The sequence below is a fragment of the Phacochoerus africanus genome, chromosome 2, assembly GCF_016906955.1.
Source record: "Phacochoerus africanus isolate WHEZ1 chromosome 2, ROS_Pafr_v1, whole genome shotgun sequence".
In the NCBI taxonomy this organism is placed as follows: Eukaryota; Metazoa; Chordata; class Mammalia; order Artiodactyla; family Suidae; genus Phacochoerus; species Phacochoerus africanus.
In genome coordinates, this window is record NC_062545.1 from 218,446,691 (window position 1) to 218,470,961 (window position 24,271).

A 24,271-nucleotide genomic window follows, 5' to 3' on the forward strand; every position below is an offset into this window, starting at 1 on the left:
ACAGATTAGTGGAAATTACGGATGCAGAACAGAAAGGAGAAAAAAGATTGAAAACAAATGAAGAGAGTCTCAGAGAACTGTGGGACAATGTTAAACGCACCAACATCTGTATTACAGGGGTGCCAAAAGGAGAAGAGAGAGAGAGAAGGAGACAGAAAAAATATTCCAAGAGATGATAGCTGAAAACTTCCCTAACATGGGAAAGGAACCACTCACTCAAATCCAGCACAACAAGTACCATATAAAATAAACCCAAGGAGGAATACACGGAGACACATATTAATCAAACTGACCAAAATGAAAGACAAAGAGAAAATATTGAAAGCAGCTAGAGAAAAGAAACAAATAACATACAAGGGAACCCCAATAAGGTTATTGGCAGATTTTTCAGCAGAAACTCTGCAGGCCAGGAGGGAGTGGCATGATATACTTAATGTGATGAAAGGAAAAAGCCTCCAACCAAGATTACTTTACCCTGCAATCCTCTCATTCAGATTTGAAGGAGAAATCAAAACCTTCACAGATAAGCAAAAGCTGAGAGAATTCAGCAACACTAAACCAGACTTACAGCAAATACTGATTTCACTTATTCACACAATCAAGAAATTTTTATTGACCACATATACTACATTTCATGTTTTGTGTTAAGAGGAGGAAATAAACCTTCTCCTTTTGGTGCGCAAAACCAGACAGGCTTCCTGCTTTCATGGAGCTTACAGTCTAGTGAGGAAGATACTAAAAAATGACATGCATACAAGGTGCTAATGAGATCCTACAAATAGGGGAAATTGGCTTTGTTAGATTAGGACATTTTTGCTTGAGGAATTTTCACTTAAAGCTGAGGCTTGAAGGATGACTAGGATTTAACTAGGCTATAAGGAGAGAGGGAAGGGTGTTCCAGACAATTCATTGTGTAAGAAGATCCATTGTAGAAGGACAAATGGTGAGCAGGAAGGACTTTGAAAGAGGTCATTGTGGCTGAAGAGTTGGGAACAAGGAGTCCCCTGGTCTCAGGTGGGTCTGAGCAGTAAGCAGGAACAGACCTGTTTCTAGGTTAATAGACACAGTACCCAGCAATTCCATGCTGTAGCCACAGGCTTTGAAGCAGAGAGCCTCATCGCCTCAGGGTAGAAAAAGGACTAGATGCTCACTAGGATCTACACTAAAACCAAGGCTCTGCCTCTTACCAACCAGGGTGACATGAAGGGAGGAATATCTTTTCCGAACCCTCCTTTCCAGAGTACCATCTTCAATATGCTCTTTTGGGAGCCCATGGAATTAAATTCAAATTCTTCATCTGTTACCTGTAAGTTCTTCGGCTATTAAGTGGGAATAAAAACACTTCTTTTTCAGAATTCTTATAAAAATCAAATGAGACGGTGGGTTAAAGCACTTAGCATAGTGCTTGGTTGGTATTCAAGAAATAATAGGTATTATTTTTCTTTGTCTGTTAAATGGAGACAATGGTTACCTCACTTGGTTATGAAGATCTGTGATTAGATCATTTATATAGAAGCATGAGGCCTCCTCTGTGCAGTTCAATTTATAATTTGAAGAGCTAAGATCTTTTTTTTTCCCAGAGCTTGTTCTAATGTCCCTTCCGAAAGCTGGGCCACTGCCTTCTTCATGATGCATACATAATGAACTTTGCACATTCTTTTAAAAAACATTTCTTTTTTCTTACGTTTCTAGGATTATGGTTATCTTTCCATTGATTAATCTCTGTCCCACACTACGAAGGGAAGCCTTGCATAAGAAGGCATATCCAATGACGCCGAGCCAGGCGCTGGCCCTGTCGCGGTGCTCCTGGGCAATCTGCCCACAGAACCTGGGTCGCGCGGCGCGGCAGGACAGGCCAATCAGAAGAAGTTTGGCCCTCTGCAGTTTCCGTCCGCTCACTAGGAGGCGCTGCTGCGGCCGCCGCGGCTCCTGGGGCTATCGCGGGCCAGGGCAGTTGGGCTGGTGGTGGACTCTCATGGCCATGGAGTGGGGTTCGGAGTCAGGGGCCGTGAGGCGGCACCGCATCGGAGGGGAGCATCGGGACGGCCCAGCGCCGGCGCTGCAACCTGAAAGGGAGGCCGCGGCGCAGGAGTCCCTGGCGGACGCATGCGGCGGCGGCGCGAGGGACGCGGAAGCGGAGCGCGAAGGGTAGCGGTGGCGCGAGCCGGGGCGCGGGGACCGGACTGTCGGAGGGGTGCGCGGCGCTGGGGCTGGCGATCTACCTGCTCGCGCTGCGGGCGCTCGTGCAGCTCTCCTTGCAGCAGCTCATGCTGCACAGGGCCGGTGGCCACAGCGGGGAGTTCAACGCGCGCCAAGCCAGGTACCGCGGCTCCTGCCTGCCTGCTGGTTCCCTTGCGGCGGTGGTACCTCACCTGTGTGCACCCGCCCCTGCGGGACCGCGGGGACTCGCCGTCCCCCCCCCCCACCCCGGCTGCACGTGGGATGGGGTGGTCTTGCGCGTCCCCCTTTGTAAGTCCCATTTTATGGGACGCGGGGTTCCTGTGGCCCTCTGTTAAGCTATGGTGCCTATGCGCTTGGCCGGGAGTAATTGCGCCGGCTTTACCACCCTCTTCCTGCCTCACCTGAGGGTAGTTGGTTGTTAGCCCTACTCCGTCCTCCAGAACAACTTCCACTTTTTACTAGCCTTCCTACTTTCCAGGTGAAATGAAAGATAGTGAAATTTGTGAACCTAGACCATTTCGTAAGTTCTGTTTTCAGGGAGGTATGGGAAGAGGATAATGCAGTGGTCTAAGTTTTTGAGTCACAGGTTTCAAACTTGAGAGCTATGGAGGCTCTTTGTGGAATACTGTATGTTCAAAATTTTACAGTCTCAAGTTCTCAGATACCTGGAGCTTGTCCTTTGGTCCTTGGTGTGTAAAGTTTGCCTTTTTTTTTTTTTTTTCCTCCCCTAAATTGAAAACAAGGGACCTTTAAGTATGCTAGGAAACATGATTAAGTCAAAGGTATTGTAAGCTAAGTGTGTCAAAGTTCATAACATCATAAGCTAGCAGAATTTTCAACAGCTATTGTGTTTTAGAAGACTTTCTTTCAAAGTCCTGGAAGCTTATTTTCTTAAAGGTTTTGTGAAACACATCTCCCAACCCCCTTTTTGCCCCACTTGGAATGCAGTAAAAAGACAAAAAAATTTGTGTTTGTTTTAGAGCTGGAGCTGGTTTGGGCCTGGACTGAAGTTATTAGGCCTTGTGTGCAAGCTAGGAGGGCTGAGTCCATTCTTCAAAAGTTTTTCTTATTTAACCTCTTGACTTAATCGTCTTTGCGCATTGGTTTCTGCTACTTGGAATGAAAACTCTAGTGTGACACAGTGAAGTTGTATTCTGTCCTGTCTAGCCTTCAGAATTACACCTTTTGAATAAAATCCCTGGTGTTTGTATTGACTTGATATGAGGATTGGGAGAAGTTGGGAGTGGAGTGGGTGGAGAAAACTGAAGGGGTGAACTCAGGGAAGGCAAGACAAAATGATGTAACTTGACAAGCGATTTTCACATGGTACCTGAAATAATAAAAGGCAGCCTTTTTGTTGTTTTAAATGTGAGAAGTCAAAGAACTTTTTTGGGGTGAGGGGGATGTAGAGGAAAGGTTGCTCTATGCTAAGTGTTGGTTTTAAACCTAGCACTCCTTGATGTTGTGTTTTTTGGGTTGCTTCCAGGGATTATCTTGAACACATAACATCCATTGGCCCCAGGACTACAGGAAGTGTAGAAAATGAAATTCTGACGGTGCGTTACCTTTTGGAACAGATTAAACTAATTGAAGTTCAAAGCAACAGCCTTCACAAGATTTCAGTAGATGTACAGCGGCCCACAGGGTCCTTCAGCATTGACTTCTTGGGAGGGTTTACAAGCTATTATGACAACATCACCAACGTTGTGGTAAAGCTGGAACCCAGAGATGGAGCCCAGCATGCTGTCCTGGCTAACTGCCATTTTGACTCAGTGGCAAACTCACCAGGTATGTTTCTATTTTTCAGTCATTTGAAGTCATCACAGCTCAAGAAGTGTGTTAATTCCAAGCTGCTTGAGTAATTGTGGGGTACCATTTTCTTCAATAAACCTTTTTTCATTATGATGGAAGGCAAGATAATTAGAATAGTATCAGTTTAAGATTTACTTTTCAGGGAGTTCCCGTTGTGGCTCAGTGCTTAATGAATCCCACTAGGAACCATGAGGTTGCGGGTTCAATCCCTAGCCTCACTCAGTGGGTTAAGGATCTGGCGTTGCTGTGAGCTGTGGTGTAGGATGCAGACGCTGCTCACATCCTGCATTGCTGTGGCTGTAGTGTAGGCTGGCAGCTGTATGCCGAGGGTGCAGCCCTAGAAAAAGACAAACAAAAAAAAAAGGAAAAAAGAGAAGATTTACCTTTCAGTGTTCTCTGAAGTGCTTTGTTTACTTAATTTTTCAATATTGGTGCCAGCAGCCCAACAATAGGACATGGAGAGTATTTCTGCATGCCTGAAGAAGTCTTGTCAGCATAGAACCACTAGTGTATGTTCCTGAGTCCTGGAGTTAGGTTCTGCCATTTCAAGTATTTGCTCAGCTAGGTATTGTGCTAGGCTTTGGAGATGAAGGGATAAAGGAACAGGCCTGGTCTTCAAGGGATGCATGGTTTGGAGGCTCCCTCTCTTAGCAGTTTCTATCGGCCTGTAAAGTGAGAATTTTGGTCCACTGGGTTGCCATACTATTAGAGTACCTCATTAATCCATAACTTTCGCTCTGAAAAGACTTAAGCAAAATAGAGTATGTGATGTTTAGGACAGTACCTAACAAAATAAATATTGGCTGAATGAATGAGTGTCTTCTAAATTGAACTTCAGTTTTTTATTTTTATTTTTATTCTTTTTTTTTTTGTCTTTTTGCCATTTCTTGGGCCACTCCCGCGGCATATGGAGGTTCCCAGGCTAGGGGTCCAATCGGAGCTGTAGCTGCCAGCCTACGCCAAAGCCACAGCAACGCGGGATCCGAGCCGCGTCTGCAACCTACACCACAGCTCACGGCAACGCCGGATCATCAACCCACTGAGCAAGGGCAGGGACCGAACCTGCAACCTCATGGTTCCTAGTCGGATTTGTTAACCACTGCGCCACGATGGGAACTCCTATTTTCATTTATTTCTTTTTAGGGCTGCACTGGAGGCGTATGGAAGTTCCCAGGCTAGGGGTCGAATCAGAGCTACTGCTGCCAGCCTATACCACAGCCACAGCAACTCGGGATCCGAGCTGCGTCTGTGACCTACACCACAGCTCACAGCAATGCCAGAAGCTTAACCCACTGAGCAAGGCCAGGGATTGAACCCACGTCCTAATGAGTACTAGTTGGGTTTGTTACTGCTGAGCCACAACAGAAACTCTCTGAACTTCAGTTTTTTAAAGAGTCCTCGGGAAAACATTTTCAGTAGCTAGAGATTATAAAGAGAGAAGACTAGAAAATAGCATTTTACAGTAAGATGGCATCTGGTTCAGTCTCCTCATTTGATGTAGGAATACACTTAGCTGATCACCACTGATCTGAGACAGGGCTGGGACTGAGTTTCCTGGCTAGTCAGTTCTTTTAACTATATTTTAAAGGAAGGAGAGTATCAGGACATACATAGTGTTCCCTTTGGCAAACTACTTAACCTCTTTTTTTCCTTAGTTTCTGATCTGTAAAATGGAGATATAATAGTACGTTCCTAATGGCATTGCTTAGAGGATTAAATGAGGATTAAATATAAGTAAAGTAGTAGAATAGCAACTGGCATGAAAAATCCTTTTTTTTTTGTTATTAGTAGTTATTTTATGTTAATTAGTTTCAGTTTGCTTAAACATAATCCAGGCTCAAAATGAACACCTAGAGTTATACAAAATATAAAATTTATGTGCTTGATAAAATTGCTTTTATTAGGATATCTTTAATTAGAAATCTAGCCAATTGTATTTAGAAAGTAATATACTTTTTAAAAATCCATATACACTCATCTGTTTTGTAAAGTCAGAAATACCTTTGTGTGTGCTGGAGAAATTAACTCATTTGTGTCCATTCCCAACCAGTAATAAAGTTTGTGTCACTCTATGCCCACTATTATGATGCTTAAAATATAGGAAGGGATAAATTACCACCATAGTTTTTAAGAACATTATGTAAGAAAGATGTGTGTACAAGTGACAGAAACAAACAGTGCCAAATATTAGAAATCACATATATGGAGTTCAGTAATGAAAGCATGGCATTTTGTGGGTCATTGGAACCCATTTTTAAGTAAAATTTTGTAAGGATGCCTATATCAACAATCTCAAGGAAATTTTTGTCGTTAATAAATAGTTAAAAGTAGTTTTTAAAACATCCGTAAAATAGACCATCACTTATTTTTTTTTAGGTGGATGAACTAATTGAAGCATGAGTATTGTTTAAAAGTACTTCTCAGCAAGGTGTCTAGAACTTAGGAACTGATACCAATTAGCAGTAATGTTACCCATAGAAAGGCCTTAAATATCTTCTTGGGTTTGCTGCATGGTACCAGGTTGTTGGTAGAAGAGACACAGAGTTATTCTGAGGCTGGCTTCAATTTCAGGGTTAATTATAAATGGAAAAGGACATTTGTTACCCATCCAGCCCTTACAGATACTGTTCTCTAATTTTCCTTCACTTTCTTAAAGGTATCTGACCCTTCTCTAGGTCTGTTCTCAGACGCCAAAACCATTAAAACAAAGGAAGATAAAAGGGTGGTTTAACTTTTAATCAACCATACCTAGATGGATATCTTTAAACTTCCATTTCTCTTCCTTTGAATAAGGAAAAATTTTATTGCTTGCTTTTTATCTCAATCTCAAAATTAAAAAACTATTTATTTCATTTGGTTTTTAAAAGGTGCTACTTTTTACTGATAGCTATATGTATTTCCTGCTTGATGGTAATTAGATAATTATTACTTTGTTTCATTTTGTTTAAAATAGAATCCAGCAATCACTACCAGGACAGGTAAAACAAATAAGCAGTTTCTTCTCAAGTAGGAATGGGGCCTGGAATTTAACAGCACCAAAGCAAGCATTTTAGCTGACTGCAGAGCCTTCCTTAATGTTTGCAAAGAGAAGGAAAAACTAACATTGAGTGCCTACCACATGCTAGGCACTGTGCGTTACCTTGTAATCCTCACAATATACCTGTGAAGTAGTATCATTAATTTGCCCTCTAGACTAGGAAATAGTAGGGTAAAGAGGCAGAGCCAGAATTTACATCCATGCCTTCTTGCTGTATCCACACTAAGCTCTGTAGCACCCTGCCTCCCAGTCTGTAAACCCAGAAAGGCTATCGCCTGGGTTATTACTGTGCCTATTTACTTTAATTGTTCTTTAAGCTTTTATTATGGAGGGAGTTCCCATCGTAGCACAGCAGAAACGAATCAGACTAGGAACCTTGAGGTTTGATCCCTGGCCTCGCTCAGTGGGTTGAGGATCCGGTGTTGCCCAGAGCTATGGTGTAGGTCGCAGATGCAGCTCAGATCTGGCGTTCTTTGGCCATGGCGTAGGCCAGCAGCTACAACTCTGAATGGATCCCTAGCCTGGGAACCTCCATATGCCGCGGGTGCAGCCCCTAATAAGACAACAAACAAAACAAAACCAAAAACAATGAAAAAACTTTATTACAGAAAATCTCACATATATACAAAAAGAGAACAGTTTAATGAACCTCAGTGTACCTGTCATCCTGGCTCAACAGTTGGATCTTGTCTCTTCTCTACCCCTATCCATTTTGACTAGTTTGAAGCAGATTTCAGCTGTATCAGTTTCTCCCTAAGTATTTGGGTCTATATCACTAAAAGATAAGAACTTTTTTCTTCGGATATGCTCATAATACCATGAATTACTTCACTGAAGAAACTTACTGGTATCCCTTAATATCATCGAATATCCAGACAGTTCCTTTTATTACCTGTCATAGTACTTTAAAAAAGTCTAGGTATTAAAGTCATTTGGGGTGGGTGATTGGCCACACCTGTGGCATGTGGAAGTTCCCAGGGCAGGAACTGAATTTGCATCATAGCAGTGACCTGAGCTGCTGCAGTGATAATGCCAGATCCTTAACCCGCTTTGCCTCAGGACATTCCCACTAAAGTTATTTTTATAATCACCTTTAATTAATATGTAAGGTTTCTGAATCAAAAGGTTAAGTGATTTGATGAGGTCTTCTGCTTTATCAGTTCTGGGACCAGGGATACAACTTAGGTCATTGGTCACCTTCCCTGTGTCTTAATAGGTTATGTGTCTTCTTTGTATTTTTCACCATATGATTCTCTTAGAGAACCTTTCAAAAAATGCTACACTTTCCAAACTGACCCCTCTATAAGTGTGGAGTGATCTGTGTTTTATGATTTTGGCAGGAAAACAGGAAAGAAGTGGGCAGCAGTTTGAGGTGACACAGGAAACTGAACACCAGAAGTGAGAATACTCCAGAGGATGTGGAATAAAGAATAAAACAAGTTGCTTTGGGTGCTGAGAATGCCAGTTTTCTGTATAGCTTTAGGTCCCCTCTGGTTGATTAGTCAGCAAATAATAATTGAGCAACTGTTGTGAGCCAGGTACGGTTCTAGATACTGAGAGTAAATCATCAACCAAACCAAACCAAAGATTCCTGCCCTCATCGAATTTCTGCTGGTAGGTGTAATTGTCATCTAATCGTGACAGGGCTGTGCTATATGCACCTATTGTGATGCCATAGTGGGTGGTCCTGTAAAGGGGTTTTGTTTTGTATTTTGTCTTTTTAGGGCCACACCTGCGGCATATGGAAGTTCCCAGGCTGAGGGTTGAACCAGCCTACACCACAGCCATAGCAATGCAGGATCCGAGCTGTGTCTGCATCCTACACCACAGCTCACAGCAACGAAGGATCCTTAACCCACTGAGCAAGGCCAGGGATCAAACCTGCGACCTCATGGATACTAGTCAGGTTCATTACCTCTTAGCCACAAGGGGAACTCCAGTAAAGATTTTAAAGTCTGAGAAACAGATCTGTTTTTTCTGATTTAAAGGTGCCAGCGATGATGCAGTGAGCTGTTCAGTGATGCTGGAAGTCCTTCGTGTCCTGTCAAAATCTTCAGAAGCCTTACATCATGCTATCATATTTCTCTTTAATGGTGCTGAGGAAAATGTCTTGCAAGTGAGATTTTTACTGTTTTAAATACTAGGCTTGAGTAATAGTGATAATGAGAATAATAGTAATAGTAACACTTAGGCATTTTGATTATTCATATGAATAGTATCATAAAAGGACATGCAGAAGAAATACTGTACTGGACAGTACTTTAAAAAATTTACAGCCACTTATGTACGCATGTTTAATATTTGAAAAATCAACACCGAACAGGTTATCTTGTTAGTGTTTTATTCATAAAAACGCTCTGTGATGGTGCAGTTGCTTGCCTCCAGTTGTCTTTGACCCAAGAGTTTCAGAGGGCTTGTCCCTCTTCTTCTATTGTTCTCTTCTGTTGCACAGGCTCACAGTTAATAAAGATGTTGTTTGGTTCCACTCATGGAAATCAGGCTGTCTTCTGTGTTGAGTGACTTTCCGGTGAGCAGACTGCACACAACGATGAGGCAGAGAGAGAAAGAGAGAAATAGATGTTTTTATATCTTGCCATTGAAATAAATGATTGTTTTGTTTTCCTCTTCTTCCCCTCATCAGCATAGATGTTCTGTCTTTTAAAAAAGCAAAATGAAGACTTTAATAATATACGATTGTTTAGCCAGTAACTGTTTTCTTTCATTCTCATACAGGCAAGTCATGGTTTTATTACTCAACACCCCTGGGCCAGCTTGATTCGTGCATTATTAACCTGGAGGCAGCAGGTGTAGGAGGGAAAGAACTTGTGTTCCAAACAGGTGTGTGAGGCTGTGCATTGTATATTTTAATGTAATTGTTATTTTTATAAAAGTGGAAATTTTTTAAATGTAAATAACCTAATGAAATGACGTTCTTTTTAAAGCATGAGGTAGTTTTAGCCTGTCTTTTTTCATTTTTTTTTATTATGGTTGATTTACAGTGTTCTGTCAATTTCAGTTTTTGCTTGTCTTTTAAAGTTTGTAACAAAATAATATTAATTTGAATGTCTTACAAATCCAGTAATGTGAATCAGAGCTCAAAGCTCAGATTTTTTCAGTCAGGGGATACTGAAATCTGATGTTGGTTGTTTCATGTGTTTTCCTGCTCTGCTGGAAATTAGTGTAATGCATTTTTAACCAGAGATGTAGTATTTGCTGGAAGCTTAATAATGAGGAGTATTTCAAGGCATGAGATGGACCAGGGGAAGTAAGCTGATATGAGAACTTGTTTTTTGTTTTTAGTACCCTTCACAGACATGGTATTTTTTAAGTTATAAAGCTATGCTAAGTGCTGAGCAAAACCTAAGCCAATTCCATATTTTAATATTCTCCATCCGAACTATTTTAAACTTCTACCACTCAAAATGAATGTACAATTTTTGGCCACATCCATGACATGTGGAAGTTCCTGGGCCGGGAAAAGAACACACACACCACAGTTGAAGTCTGTGCTGCAGTTACGGCAACGCCAGATCCTTAGCCCACTGTGCCACAAGGTAACTTTCTGTATATTTTAACTTCAGCTACATCTTCGAGCATCTCAAGGTTATGTGTTCAGAAGCAGGGTTCTCCTTTCCTTTCAGCTCAGATCTTTCTGCTTACTCTTCATCTGACTAATGAGCAGAAGCTGGTGTCTAATATCTGTAGGTATTAGTGGATGCTATGCTATTATCCATTTTCCTCTGATTCTTGGATGGCAGTCAGGATGGGAAGAACACTTGATGTAATAACCATCAGATCAAAAAGCAGCAAGACAACGTCTTGCAAGCAAAGAGAACACTGCATCTTTGCTCTGGTGAAAATATCAGGGCAGGAGTGTGTTTTTGTGTATTTTCCCTCCTGGAAGTGTACTATATGTTAAGTACCTTCATGTCCATGCTTTTTAATTTATTATCATAACGCCTTGCCCCTGTACTGCCATCCAGAGAAGAACCAGTCTTAAGGTTTATCCTGTGCCTTTTCTGAATCTTTTCTGTGCATATATATTAATGCGTACATTAATATATTAATATAGATGCATATTCTGTGCATCTATATTAATATATTTTTCACATATATAATCCAGGGAAGTTAAAACACATTTATTTAACTTCTAGGTATATATCTGAAAAAAACCAAAAGCACTAATTTGAGAAGATACAGCCACCACAGTGTTCCTAGCAGCATTATTTACATTTGCCAAGATAGGGAAGTACCTAAGAGTCTGTCAACAGACGAATGGATAAAGACACACACACACAGGAATACTACTCAGCCATAAAAATGATTATTTTGCCATTTGCAGCAGCATGAATGGACTTGGAGAGCATTATGCTAAGTGAAGTAAGTTAGACAAAGACAAATACTGTAATATCACTTATATGGAATCTAAAAACACAACAAACTAGTGAATACAACAAAAAAGAAGCAAACTCACAGATATTGAAAACAAACTAATGGTTACTATGGGGGGGGCACTATAGGTTTAAGGGAGTGGGAGGTACAAACTGTTGGGTATGAGATAGGCTCAAGGATGTATTATATGACATGGAGAGATAGCCAATATTTTGTTATAGCTGTAAATGGAAAGTAACCTTTAAAAATTGCATTAAAAAAAAAGACATACTTACCTAGGCTTAGCGATGTATTGAATACTCACTTTTGCTAGGTCTGACTAATTTATGGTCCATGGGGTTTTGTTTTGTTTACTAAATGTAGACAGTTAAGAATTCTACAGTTTACATTTTTAGGTATAAGTGGATTATTTGGAAGAATATAAACAAACTGCTACTAAGAGTAACTGTTTCTTTTGGTTTTTTCTTTTTTTGTCTTTTTGTCTTTTTAGGGCTGTGCCTGCAGCATATGGAGGTTCCCAGGCTAGGGATCCAATTGGAGCTGTAGCTGTCGACCACGGCCACAGCCACAGCAATGTGGGATTCAAGCCACATTTGTGACCTACACCACAGCTCACAGCAATGCTGGATCCCTAACCCACTGAACCAGGGTTCGAACCTGCATTCTCATGGATGCTAGTCGTGTTCATTAACCACTGAGACACAGGGAACTCCCTCTCTGAGTCTTTGAATGCTGTTTTCCCTCTAGGTTTGGGTAGTTTGTGTACTGGAAAGCTTTCTGGGTGCTTTCCTAGTATCTCTCTGACCTCCAGATGCCCTTCCTACAAAAAGACTAGCTTTCTTTTGAGGAGATTGCTTTCAGAGAGCTAGTGTTGCTGCCACGTCTGACTGAGGGAGGATGAGGCCCCCTGGGTCTGGAGTCCTGGGGAGCACTGCCAGTCTGCCCCGTCCTCAGCTCTGCAACAGGCTCTTTATCCTGCACAGTAGCCCTTGTCCTGCCCTGGAAACATTTCAGTTAAGACAGTTTGTACTCTTTGGTGCTCCATTGTCATTTCAGAGGGGCATTCATTTGGAGAGTTTTTAGTGGCTAGAATAATCATTACTGCCTAATTTTTAAAAGGGACAGAATGCATGAAAGAATGGCGTGATTTATCAGATTAGTGGTTTATATCTGAGTCAAGTAGACTTGATTTGATCATTTTGAAGGTATTATAAAAACATTGTTTAAAATTTAAACACATTAAAATTTAAATGCTACCATCCCTGAGTAGAAAAAAGCCCATGAACAAAGGGCTCATGGAATGCTTTTTATCTCTTGTGAAAAATATCAGTGACCTTACCACCCAGAGCAAACTGGTGTTACAGTTTAGTCTCTACCCTTCTGGAATTTTGTTTCTTACCACCCAGAGCAAACTGGTGTTACAGTTTAGTCTCTACCCTTCTGGAATTTTGTTTCTATTTATATTTATGTGTATATATATATATATATATATATAAAAGTTATATACATATATACACATGTGTGTGTGTGTGTGTATGTATGTATATAACTTCTTTTTTTTCCCGAAAATCGGATCATAACTCTGCTATTTTATAACCTGCTTGAGATTCCATTCTTTTTTGTTGTTTTTGTTTTATTATTATTATTTTTGGTCTCTATAGGGCTATACCCACCGCATATGGAGGTTACCAGGCTAGGGGTCAAATCTGAGCTGTAGCCACTGGCCTATACCACAGCTCACGGCAACGTCGGCTCCTTAACCTACTGAATGAGGCTAGGGATTGAACCTCTCTCCTCTTGGATACTAATCACATTTCCCCGGAGCCATGATGGGAACTCCCCTTTTTGTTTTTAATTACGGTTTTATTGAGATATAATCCACATACCCAACGATTTACCCATTTAAAGTGTTACCTTCAGTAGATTTTTAGATACATAAAGAGTTGTGTAGCCATCACTACAATCAGTTTTAGAATCTTTTCATCACCTAGAAGAGAAATCCCATACTCATGAGTGATCTGGATGGCTGCTTGCATTTCTTATAGTATTTTTTGAGGTTCATCCATGTTGTAGCCTGTGCCAGTACTTCATTCTTTTTTGTGGATGAATTATATTCCATTGTATGAATATTCTGCATTTCATTGATCAGCTGATGGATGTTTCGATTGTTTCCACTTTTAGGCTATTATGAATAATACTGCTATGTATAATAACTGCTGTGTAAGTCTTTGGACATACATTTTGACTTCTTTTTGGTGAATTCCTAAGGATGGAATTTCTAGGTCACTTGTTACATTTTTTGTTTTAACCTTTTTTTTTTTTTTTGGCCACACCTGCAGCACGGGGAAGTTCCTAGGTCAGGGACTGAACCTGTGCCACAGAAGCAACCCAGGCTGGTACAGTGAAAGTGCCGTAAGAGAACTCCATGTTTTAATTGTCTAAGAAACTGCTAAACTAAAAAAGTTTTATTTTAGCAGAAATGTAAATTCAAGTAACAATCGTAATTTTTTATATTAGATTTGCAAAAACTAAGTAGAATGATAATGCCCATTTCTGACGAATTCATAGGAACAGGCATTTTCATACACTACTGGTGGTAGTAACACTTGGTGCAATTTGGGGGTAGTTTGGCCATATGTATCACTTTAAAAAATGTGCAGACCCTTCTGTCCAGCAGGTCTACTTGTAGGAATTTATCTTGTAGAAATAGTTGCACAGAGGCAGATAGATCTGAGTACTGCATAATCTTCTTGACTTTTTTTACTAGGAGTGAAAAATTGAAAATACGTTTCAGATCCATGCATAGGAGACTGGTTATATTAATGATGAGTTAAATATTTTTTGCCCTTCTTTCATTAATTTTCCTTCCTTGTGAATGATTTACATCATTTACACAAACTTTTTTTTCTTCTTCTTAAAGAAAACCTCTTTGACTCCCTCTCAGTTTCCCAGCTACTGCCTCATTTCTCTATTCCCATCTATTGAAAAATTCCCCCTTGCTCCTGTTCTTGCACAAGTACTAGTTATCTTTAGGCTCCCCACACCTCCACATTTCCTCTTACAAAAGTCACATTGCTAAATTCAGTGGTCAGTTTTCAGTCCTCATCTTACTTGGCTCATAATAATCTTTACTACTTCCAGTGGTCTTTATTTATTAGTTCCTCCTTTTTTGATTTCTTTTGGGGGTTGATGCTACCAAGTAAAGTTAGAAGGAAGTAGAGCAGAGGAAATGATTCTGTGTGTGACTGAGCTGGGTCTGCTTTTACTAGACTTCCAGGAAACTTTGACTCTGTTGTTGACACTGAGATCTGCCTCCCCTCAACATTGCACATACTCATATCCTTTGCTTTAAGAAAGATGGGGCTTATTCTTAAAGAAGAAATGAATGCACAAGAAACTAGAAGCATCATAGCATTTAGATGATGGCAGGAGAAAGATTTAGAGTGGAAATATGTCTGCCTCCCTGCCTTCTCTGTGGTCCAGTTAAGAGCTTTCTGGGGGAGGCAGGATAGGTAGTGGTTAAGAGCACAGGCTCTGTGGTCAGCTGACCCAAGTTCAGGTCTCAGCTGTAGCACATTCTAGGCTTGCAACCTTGGACAAGTCACGTGTAAATGCTCCATGTTTCTGCACGTCATCTGTAAAATTGGCATAGTATTCATTAAGAGGTACATACTGTACCTATTTGGATTAATAATCACTGGGTAAAATCCTCAAGTCTAATTTCTTGTTTAAAGCTCCCTTTACCTTGTTTATGTCATGGAGAGTCTATTACTCAGGAGCTTATCTGCCTTCCCCATCCTAGTCTTCCCAGTCTTGACCAACACTTGACCTGTGACCCCTCAGCCTCCAGTGGATCATAATTGAGAGGCTGGAATAGGGCTGGAGCATGTCAGGGGTCAGAGGCCAGGTTGCAGATATGCGAAACCCTTTCCTGCTGTTGGATCTTATGTTTTTCTCAAATATATTTTATGGTACAATGTATAAAATGAACTTAAACTTTTATCTTTAGGTGCCTTTATTTTTTTTTTTGTTAATTTTTTGTCTTTTTGCCATTTCTTGGGCTGCTCCAGCGGCATATGGAGGCTCCCAGGCTAGGGGTCTAATCAGAGCTGTAGCCACCGGCTTATGCCAGAGCCACAACAACACAAAATCAGAGTCTCGTCTGCAACCTATACCACAGCTCATGGCAACGCTGGATCCTTAACCCACTAAGCAAGGCCAGGGATCGAACCCACAACCTCATGGTTCCTAGTCGGATTCGTTAACCACTGAGCCACGATGGAAACTCCATAGGTGTCTTTATTATAATGTGAAAAAAACACACAGCTCTGAGTGTTCAGTTTAATGAATTTTTACAGACTAAGTCATGCACCTAGACCCCAGATGAAGACTGAGAGTATGAGGGGTACTCCACAAACCTCACCTCTGGTCCTTCTTAGTCATTCCTCCTCCAGGTTATCCTATTCTAACTTATGTCTTGATAGATTTAATCTTGCTCTAAACAACAAAGATTTAACTTTCTATAAATTGACTCATACACTGTTTTCTCTTGTATATGTCACTTTTTTTTTTCACTCAATATTATGTCTTTAAGATTCATTTGTGTTGCACTACATTCTTTTTACTGCTGAATAATATTCTGTTGACAAGGCTATCCATTCTACTGGTGATGTTAGATTGTTTCTAGGTTTTGGCTCTTAGGAACAGTCTTTTTTGTCTTTTTAGGGCCGCACCTGTGGCATACAGAGGTTCCCAGGCTAAGGGTCCAATCGGAGCTGTAGCTGCTGGCCTATGCCACAGCCAAAGAACGCCAGATCTGAGCTGCATCTGCAACCTACACCATAGCTCACAGCAACGCTGGATCCTTAACCCACTGAGCGAGGCCAGGGATTGAACCTGCAACCGTCATGGTTCCTAGTTGGATTTGTTTCCACTGTGCCATGATGGGAACTCCTTAGGAATGGCCTTACATTCTTATGAAATGTCTTTTGGTGCAAATGCTTGTGTATGCATATTTCTAAGTGGAACTACTGAATCATAAAGTGTCCATAATTTCAGCTTTAGTAGATTCTTTTGGTAGATAAATGCTATCTATGCTTAGATGCAGAAATCCTAAATAAAATATTAACAAACTGAATCCAGAAATATATGTTTATGTGTGTACATATGTATATACATATACAAAAAAGGTAATGCTTTCCAATCAGGTTGAGCTCATTTCAGGAATACAAGATTTTTTTAAGTTTGAGGTGTGCAAAATAGTGACTCAGTGTTTGTATATATTGCAAAATGATCATCAAGAAGTCTAGTTAACATCCATTATCACAAAGCTGCAGCTTTTTTCTTATGCTGAGAACTTTTGAGAGCTCTCTTAGCAGCTTTGAAGTATACACTACAGTGTTATTTGCTGTAGTCATTGTGCTGTACATACCTCACAGCCTCATGACTTATTTATTTTATAATGGAAGTTTTAAACTTGAACACAACCATCATTTTTGTTGTCTATATCTATATAATAATATGTGTGTATTTTTTTTTTTTTTTGGTGGAGAGTCTGTGTATAAGTTAGATCAACTGTTGTTTGTTTTTCTCTGACTTGTTTCACTTAGGATAGGTGAGTAATATTCCGTTGTGTGTGGAATTTTCTTTATCCATTCATCCATGATGGACTCTTAGGTAGCGTCCATGTCTTGGCTATTGTAAGTAATGCTCCAGTGGACTTGGGGGTGCATGTGTCTTTTTGAGTTAGGTTTTGGGTTTTGGATAAATGTCCAAAAATGGAATCATGTAATAGTTCCATTTTTAATTTTTTGAGAAACCTTCATACTGTTTTTCATAGTGGTTGCACCAATTTACTTTCCCACCGCTAATGCACAAGGGTTCCCTTTTCTCTACATCCTCACCAACACTTATTTCTTATCTTTTTGATAATAGCCATTCTGACAGGTATGAAGTGATATCTCACTGTGGTTTTGATTTGCATTTCCCTGGTATATAGTGATATTCAGCACCTTTTCAGGTTACTCTTGACCATCTGTTTGTCTTTGAAAAAAAATATTTATTCATGTCCTTTGCCCATTTTTTAATCAGGTTTTTTTTCGCTATTGAGTCTTATGTATTCTTTACATTTTAGATATTAATCCCTTATTACATATATGATTTGCAAATATTTTCTCACATTTAGTACACTGCCTTTTCATTTTGTTGATAGTTTCTGTTACTGTGCAGAGGCTTTTTAGTTTGATGTAGTCCCACTTGTTTATTTGTTGCTTTTGTTGCCTTTGCTTTTTGCGTCATAGGCAAAAAATCATCACCAAGACTGATGTCAAGAAGCTTACTGCCTACGTATTCTCCTTGGAGTTATACGATTTCAGTCTTAGATGTTCAAATCTTTAATTCATTTTGAGTTAATTTTTGTCTATGGTGTAACATGGTGGCCCATTTTCATTGCTTTGCATGTGGCTATCTAGTTTTTCCAACACGATTTATTGAAAAGACTCTCCCTGGGCTCCTTTGTAATATAGTTTGAAATCAGGATGGATGATGTCTCCAGCTTTGTTGTTCTTTCTTTCTCTCCCCCCCCCCACCTCTTTTGGCCACATCCATGGCATAGGCCAGGGATCAAATCTGAGCCACAGTGCCAGGCTGGGGATCAAACCTGTGCCACCACAGAGACAAGCCCAAATCTTTAACATGATGCACTGTAGCAGGGACTCCTTTTCTTCCTTCTTAAAGTTGCTTTGGTTACATGGGGTCTTTGTAGTTCCACACAAATTTTAGAATTATTTGTTTTATTTCTGTGAAAAATGGCATTGGAATTTTCATAGGGATTTTATTGAATCTATAGATTGTTTTCATAGCATAGACATTTTCATGGTATTAATTCTTCTAGTCTATGAGTGTGCATGTTTTTTCCATTTAGTTGTGTTTTCTTCAGTTTCTTTCTTCAGTGTCTTAAAGTTTTCAGGTATGTAACTTTCACCTCCTTGGTTAAATTTACTCCAAGGTATTTTATTCTTATTGATGCAATTGTAAATGAAGTTGTTTTCTTTTTTTTTTTTAATTATTTATTATTATTTTTTTCCCACTGTACAGCAAGGAGGTCAGATTATCCTTACATGTATACATTACAATTACATTTTTCCCCCAGCCTTTCTTCTGTTTGAAGTTGTTTTCTTAATTTCTCTGTCTTATAGTTTTTTATTAGTGCATAGAGATGCACCTGATTTTTTCTGTAATGATTTTATATTTGCAGCTTTACTGAATGGTAAATGAAGATGGCTTAATATCTGAAAGCCAATCTATGTTGTTCCCCACATTATGAGAATAAGGAGAAAAGCCATCTCAGTTGATAATCTCAATGTAATCTATCTCAGTAGATAAAGAACAAGGATATGTTCCTTCAATAACAGTACCTTTGTTACACTTAAAAAATATGACATTAATATAAAACCGTAAGTGAATAAAGAGTGCATATTCAGATTTCTTTTGTTCCAGTAACATCCTAGATGTTTTTGTTTTGTTTTTTAATCTGAGTTCCGATTCAGGATCAAACATCAAATATACTTTATTTTCTGTATTAATTACAATCATTATATAACACACACATAAAAATATGTGTGGGCTTAGTTATTATAAAGTGAATACCCTTCTAATGGCCACGACTGAAGAGGGTAGACGCTTACCACACCCTCCCAGAAGTTTTCTGCCTGCTCCTTCTCAAATTCAGTTCCCTCCCTCTCATCTAAGCATAACCATTACCCTGATTTTTATGATCATCACTTTCTTCCCTTTATAGTTTAGCTTTACATGTTTTTCAGTGTGGTTTTAATATTTTAGTCATATAACTTTATTGATATCTAATTGTAGTAGTAATGATATTTTAATAGTAGTATTTTAACATGATAAGGTTTGATAATGTTTCCCCACCATCATTATTCTTTTTCCTTTTTCATTTGTGTCCTTTTTAGTGTATCACATGAGAAGCGTGTAATGCCTGATTATTGATAATGTTAACTTTTGATCATTCAGTTATGGTATTTGCTGGGTTCCTCTACTTTGTAAAGTTACCCCCTTTGTAATAGGTAGTTTTAGACTGTGTAAATATTCTGTTTTTTAATGAAAGCTTGATTCTAGTTTTAGGAATCATTGATGACTCTTGCCCCAAAGTATTTTTACTAGAATGTTAGCCAGATGCGGAATTCCATCTATAGTTAATACTCGGAATTCTGCTAGGAGGAAGGCTTTCTGTTCTCCTTTATGTGTGTATTTATTTCATTCTTTCATGTATATTTTATGGGATATATATTCTGTTGTAATCATTTTGATTCATGAGTCATTTGTTTAGACCAGTGGTAGCCCCTTCAACCGATGCCTGTCCTTTTGACATGTTTCTGACATGTTTGAGCACTTTCTTACTTTCTTGCACAAGATGTTCTCACTTATCAGTATTTTCCTATCCTCAGATCTGGAATTGGGCATATTTCTAAGGAGAACTGGCCCTTTTAGTGGATAATGGTATTGAGAAGCAAAGATCTTGATGCTGAGGGTGTTTTTCTTTATATTTATCCTCTTTGAGGTTTGTAGGGCTTTTTGAATTCAGAGCTTGGTGTTTTCAGTAAGTTTGGGGCTGTTACCTCTTTAGACATTGCTTCTGCTCCATTCTTTCTTCTCTTCTGCTGGAACTCCAGTTACTCATGTTAGACCTTTTCTCTGTATCCCATATGTCTTTATAAACATTTCTGTGTTTTCCATCCCTTTTTCTTTCTGTACTTTAATTCCTTGGATCTATAATAATTTCGTCTGTTTAACTTTTTATTAAGCCATCTGTGTTTTGTTTGTTTGTTTTTGCTTTTTGCTTTTTAGGGCATCTGAGGCATATGGAGGTTCCCAGGCTATTGGTTTAATCAGAGCCACAGCTGCTGGCCACAGCCACAGCCACAGCCACGCTGGATCTGAGCCGTGTCTGTGACCCACACCACAGCTTACGTAACTCCAGGTCCTTAACCCACTGAGCAAGGCCTGGGATTGAACCCGCAACCTCATGGTTCCTACTCAAATTCGTTTCCACTGTGCCATGACAGAAACTCCTTATTAAAATTCTTAGCATCAATTTTTAGGCTTTTCAGTTCGGGGGTTTCCATTTGAGACTCTCTGTTTCTCTCTCTCTCTTTGTTAATAGGTTGTACTTGTCTAGTGAAATTATTGCTATCATCTGTGTTTCTGAATAATTAATAATGTTTATTTTAAAATTCATGCCTGGCAGTTTCAGTATCTGGGTCACCTGGGTGTCTGGTTCTGTAGTGTTTCTCTATCTCTTCCCTCTCAATACCTTTTATGGCTATTTTTTCTGTAGGAAAGTACTTTCATCATCTGTTTATAAAGTTATAAAAATGTTAATATTCTTAGGTTCCTTGAAATACACTTACTCGATCTGTTTACATCAGATGACTTTTTACTAAATTTAGTTGTAATAAACAACCCCTGAATCTCAGTACATTATAACAACAGAGGCTTATTTCCTGCTCATTCTGGTTCCTGGGTACCTGCAGTTACATCCTATGGTTGTCATGTTCCACATGACTTTCTTTCTTATCTGCTTTCGAGGGCCGCATTTGTGGCATGTGGAAGTTCCCAGGCTAGGGGTCTAATTGGAGCTACAGCTGCTGGCCTACGCCACAGCCACAGCAATGCCAGATCCGAGGTGTGTCTGCAACCTACACTACAGCTCACAGCAGCGCCAGATCCTTAACCCACTGAGCAAGGCCAGGGATCGAACCCACAACCTCATGGTTCCTAGTTGGATTCGTTTCCACTCTGCCACAGTGGGAACTCCCCACATGTCTTATTCATTCTGGGATCCAGGCTTGAGGGGATGCATTGATCTCATGACTGAAGTCAGTGGGAGGGATGGACTATATGATGGCTCTTAGAAGGTTTCTCAGCTGAGGTTCATGTCTATTCCAGTCACAGTTAGTTGGTAGAAGCAATTCATGTATATGCTCCTTCACATGGAGGCTTTATAAGTTACATAGAAGGGAGAAGTGAATGATTGGGAATAGTAATACAATTTACACTTAAGAAAAAAAACTCTCATATTTGAAAAAAGGCTGTATATGCATGAAGATATTAATGCACAGTTATTAATGATAAAAAATTATAAGCATAGTAATAAGGAACTTTGGTATGTTTGGTGGTTATGCAGTTATTAAAATAATCACTGTTACATCTAGCAACACAGGAAAATGCATTTAGTACAGTGTTAAGTGAGAAAGTACAGAATATACTCTGTTACTACAGCTGCGTACACACAATCATGTATTTCTAAGAAAATTAAAGATATATAAAAATGATAACAATTATCTTAGGATGTTGGATTTGTGAGTGACTTTTCTTTCTTTTTTTTCTTTTTCTTTTCCAGGGCCCTACCTGCGGCATATGGGAGTTCCCAGGCTAGGGGTCAGATCGGAGCTGCAGCTGCTGGCCTACGCTGCAGCTCATGGCAATGCCAGATCGTTAATCCACTGAGCGAGGCCAGGGATCGAACCCACGTCCTCATGAATACTGGTCAGGTTCTTAACCCACTGAGTCACAACAGGAACTCCTAACTTTTCATTTTTAAACTTAGACTTTTTATGGTGCTATTATTTTATAATTAAAAATAATTTTGTTTTCCGAAAGGTTATTTTTCATTCTAAAAAGTCATATGCACTTATCAAAGAAATGTTGGAAAATAGTATTAAGAAAACAAATTATTGACCTATCTCCCTAAATCACCACAGTTCTATTTTAGGTATGTTTAAAAAATTAATATGTTAAAAATGTTTACCAGATTACCTTTGTATTGTGTTATCATGTTTCATTTCAGGGCCTGAAAATCCTTGGTTGGTCCAAGCTTATGTTTCATCAGCTAAACATCCTTTTGCTTCTGTGGTGGCTCAGGAGGTTTTCCAGAGTGGAATCATTCCTTCAGATACTGACTTCCGTATTTACAGAGATTTTGGGAACATTCCAGGTATTCTGTCAATTGATATGGGCTTTTGTGTGACAATGATTCATCAAAAACAAGTTTTACTTTTTGAAAGTTTGTAAATAGACAAGCATTTTCTGAGAGCATATTCTCTGTGTGTATATCGGATATCCTGACTCAGATAATTTCCTTTTCTTTTAAACTCCGATGTAATTTAAATGGCTCCCTTTTCTAGAACATATCGTCTTGCCCCACAGTGTGACAGAAGAACAGGGGAGGGCTGTTTAGCCCTTCATTCCCCAAAGACTGTAATAGATCCTTCAGGGGTCTTTTTTATTGTTTCTTTGCTGTACCAACTGCCCTGGGGGCTTGGACAGCTTATTTGAAGGTAAAATTGGTTCTGGTCCTACAAGGATGTAGATGGCGAAGTCCTGATGACCCACATGCACAATATTCCGACCTTGCTGTGTGACTTGTAATGCCAGTCATTTTGGATTGAATTACATACTGTAGCTATAGGTTCTGTGTGAATTGGAACAGAATTTATATCGTTCATTCATGAATGTGAAAAAGCAATCATGCCACTGCTTTGACATTTTATCTTTCAGGAATTTAATACATTAAACAAATGCAAAGTTGATCTTTAAAGCAAAATGACTTTTTTTTTTTTTTCCTTTCTGTCTTAGGAATAGACTTAGCTTTTATTGAGAATGGATACATTTATCATACCAAGTATGACACTGCAGACAGAATTCTAACAGATTCCATTCAGAGAGCAGGTTGGTATGCTAATTTAGACTTTTTAGATTAAGGTGGAATGTTATGTATGACCTAGAAACCTATAAATAATCAGTGTCCTGTGCATTAGGGAAACAGTGTGTGGTGTGAATGAGCTGGGCCTTTGGAGTTAGAGAGATGAGGCTCTGAATTTTAGCCTTTAAGTCTAGTTCAGCAATTAAGAACATAAGACTACTCATTATGAGTAAGTTGAAAGGGAATTGACCCAGGGTTATGGTAGGATTGCTGAGTGATGAGCATCTAGATAAAATGGAAGCTATACATTGGAGGTGTTATCAGCACGTGTTTGGGCAGCTTGCCAGGGTGTGGAAATGCTACATCAATCCAAAGGTTTGAGGGCAGGTGACTGGGTTATAGAACAGGTGTCAGGGCAAGAGAATTAAAGTATTTTCCAGAAAGATCTGTAGTAGTCAGGGAGGTGAGTCTGATGTTGAGCCTTAGACAGAGTTGGTAGGATTTGGCCTGTGGAAAAGAGAGGATGTTCTAAGAGCGCAGCATGAGTAGGGTGTGTGGAGGGTGGGGGGCGCTGTTGGTGACTCTCAGACTTCAGTGTGAATGGAGGTTGCATTTTCAGAAATAGAAGGGAATGAGGTCCAAGTATATGGGGTAGAGAAAATGGTATACGGGCTTTAAAAATCAGCAAGCAGGTGTTGTGTTGTTATTATAAGCATAGTAATAAGGAACTTTATGGTATATTTGGTGATTATGCAGTTATTAAAATAATCATTGTTACATCTAGCAACATAGGAAAATGCATTTAGTACAATGTTAAGTAAAAGAAATGTGCAGAATATATATACTCTATTACTACAGCTGTGTACACACAATCATACATTCACAAGAAAACTGAAGATGTATAAAGATGATAATGGTTATTTTAGGATGATGGACTTTTGAGTGACTTTTCTTTTCTTTTTTAGGGCCACAGCTGTAGCTTATGGGAGTTCCCAGACCAGGGGTTCAGTCAGAGTTGTAGGTGCCAACCTATACTGCAGCTCGTGGCAACGCCAGATTGTTAATCCACTGAGGGAGTGGATTAGGAATCATTAAAGGACTCATTAAAGGCCTGAGTGCATGAATGA

At 39.5% G+C, this 24,271-nt stretch overlaps 1 protein-coding gene across 1 annotated transcript in view; it reads left to right on the forward strand.

The window, feature by feature from the left end:
* The first annotated feature begins 1,926 nt into the window (after positions 1-1,926).
* The window catches only part of ERMP1 (endoplasmic reticulum metallopeptidase 1), a 67,279-nt gene continuing 44,934 nt past the window's right edge, over positions 1,927-24,271 (forward strand). Inside the window, 8 exon segments of the mRNA XM_047767675.1 lie at positions 1,927-2,125; positions 2,127-2,320; positions 3,668-3,969; positions 9,019-9,146; positions 9,764-9,812; positions 9,815-9,868; positions 22,290-22,436; positions 23,078-23,170. Coding sequence (XP_047623631.1) covers positions 1,976-2,125; positions 2,127-2,320; positions 3,668-3,969; positions 9,019-9,146; positions 9,764-9,812; positions 9,815-9,868; positions 22,290-22,436; positions 23,078-23,170 — 1,117 coding nt within the window. The 5' untranslated portion in view covers positions 1,927-1,975.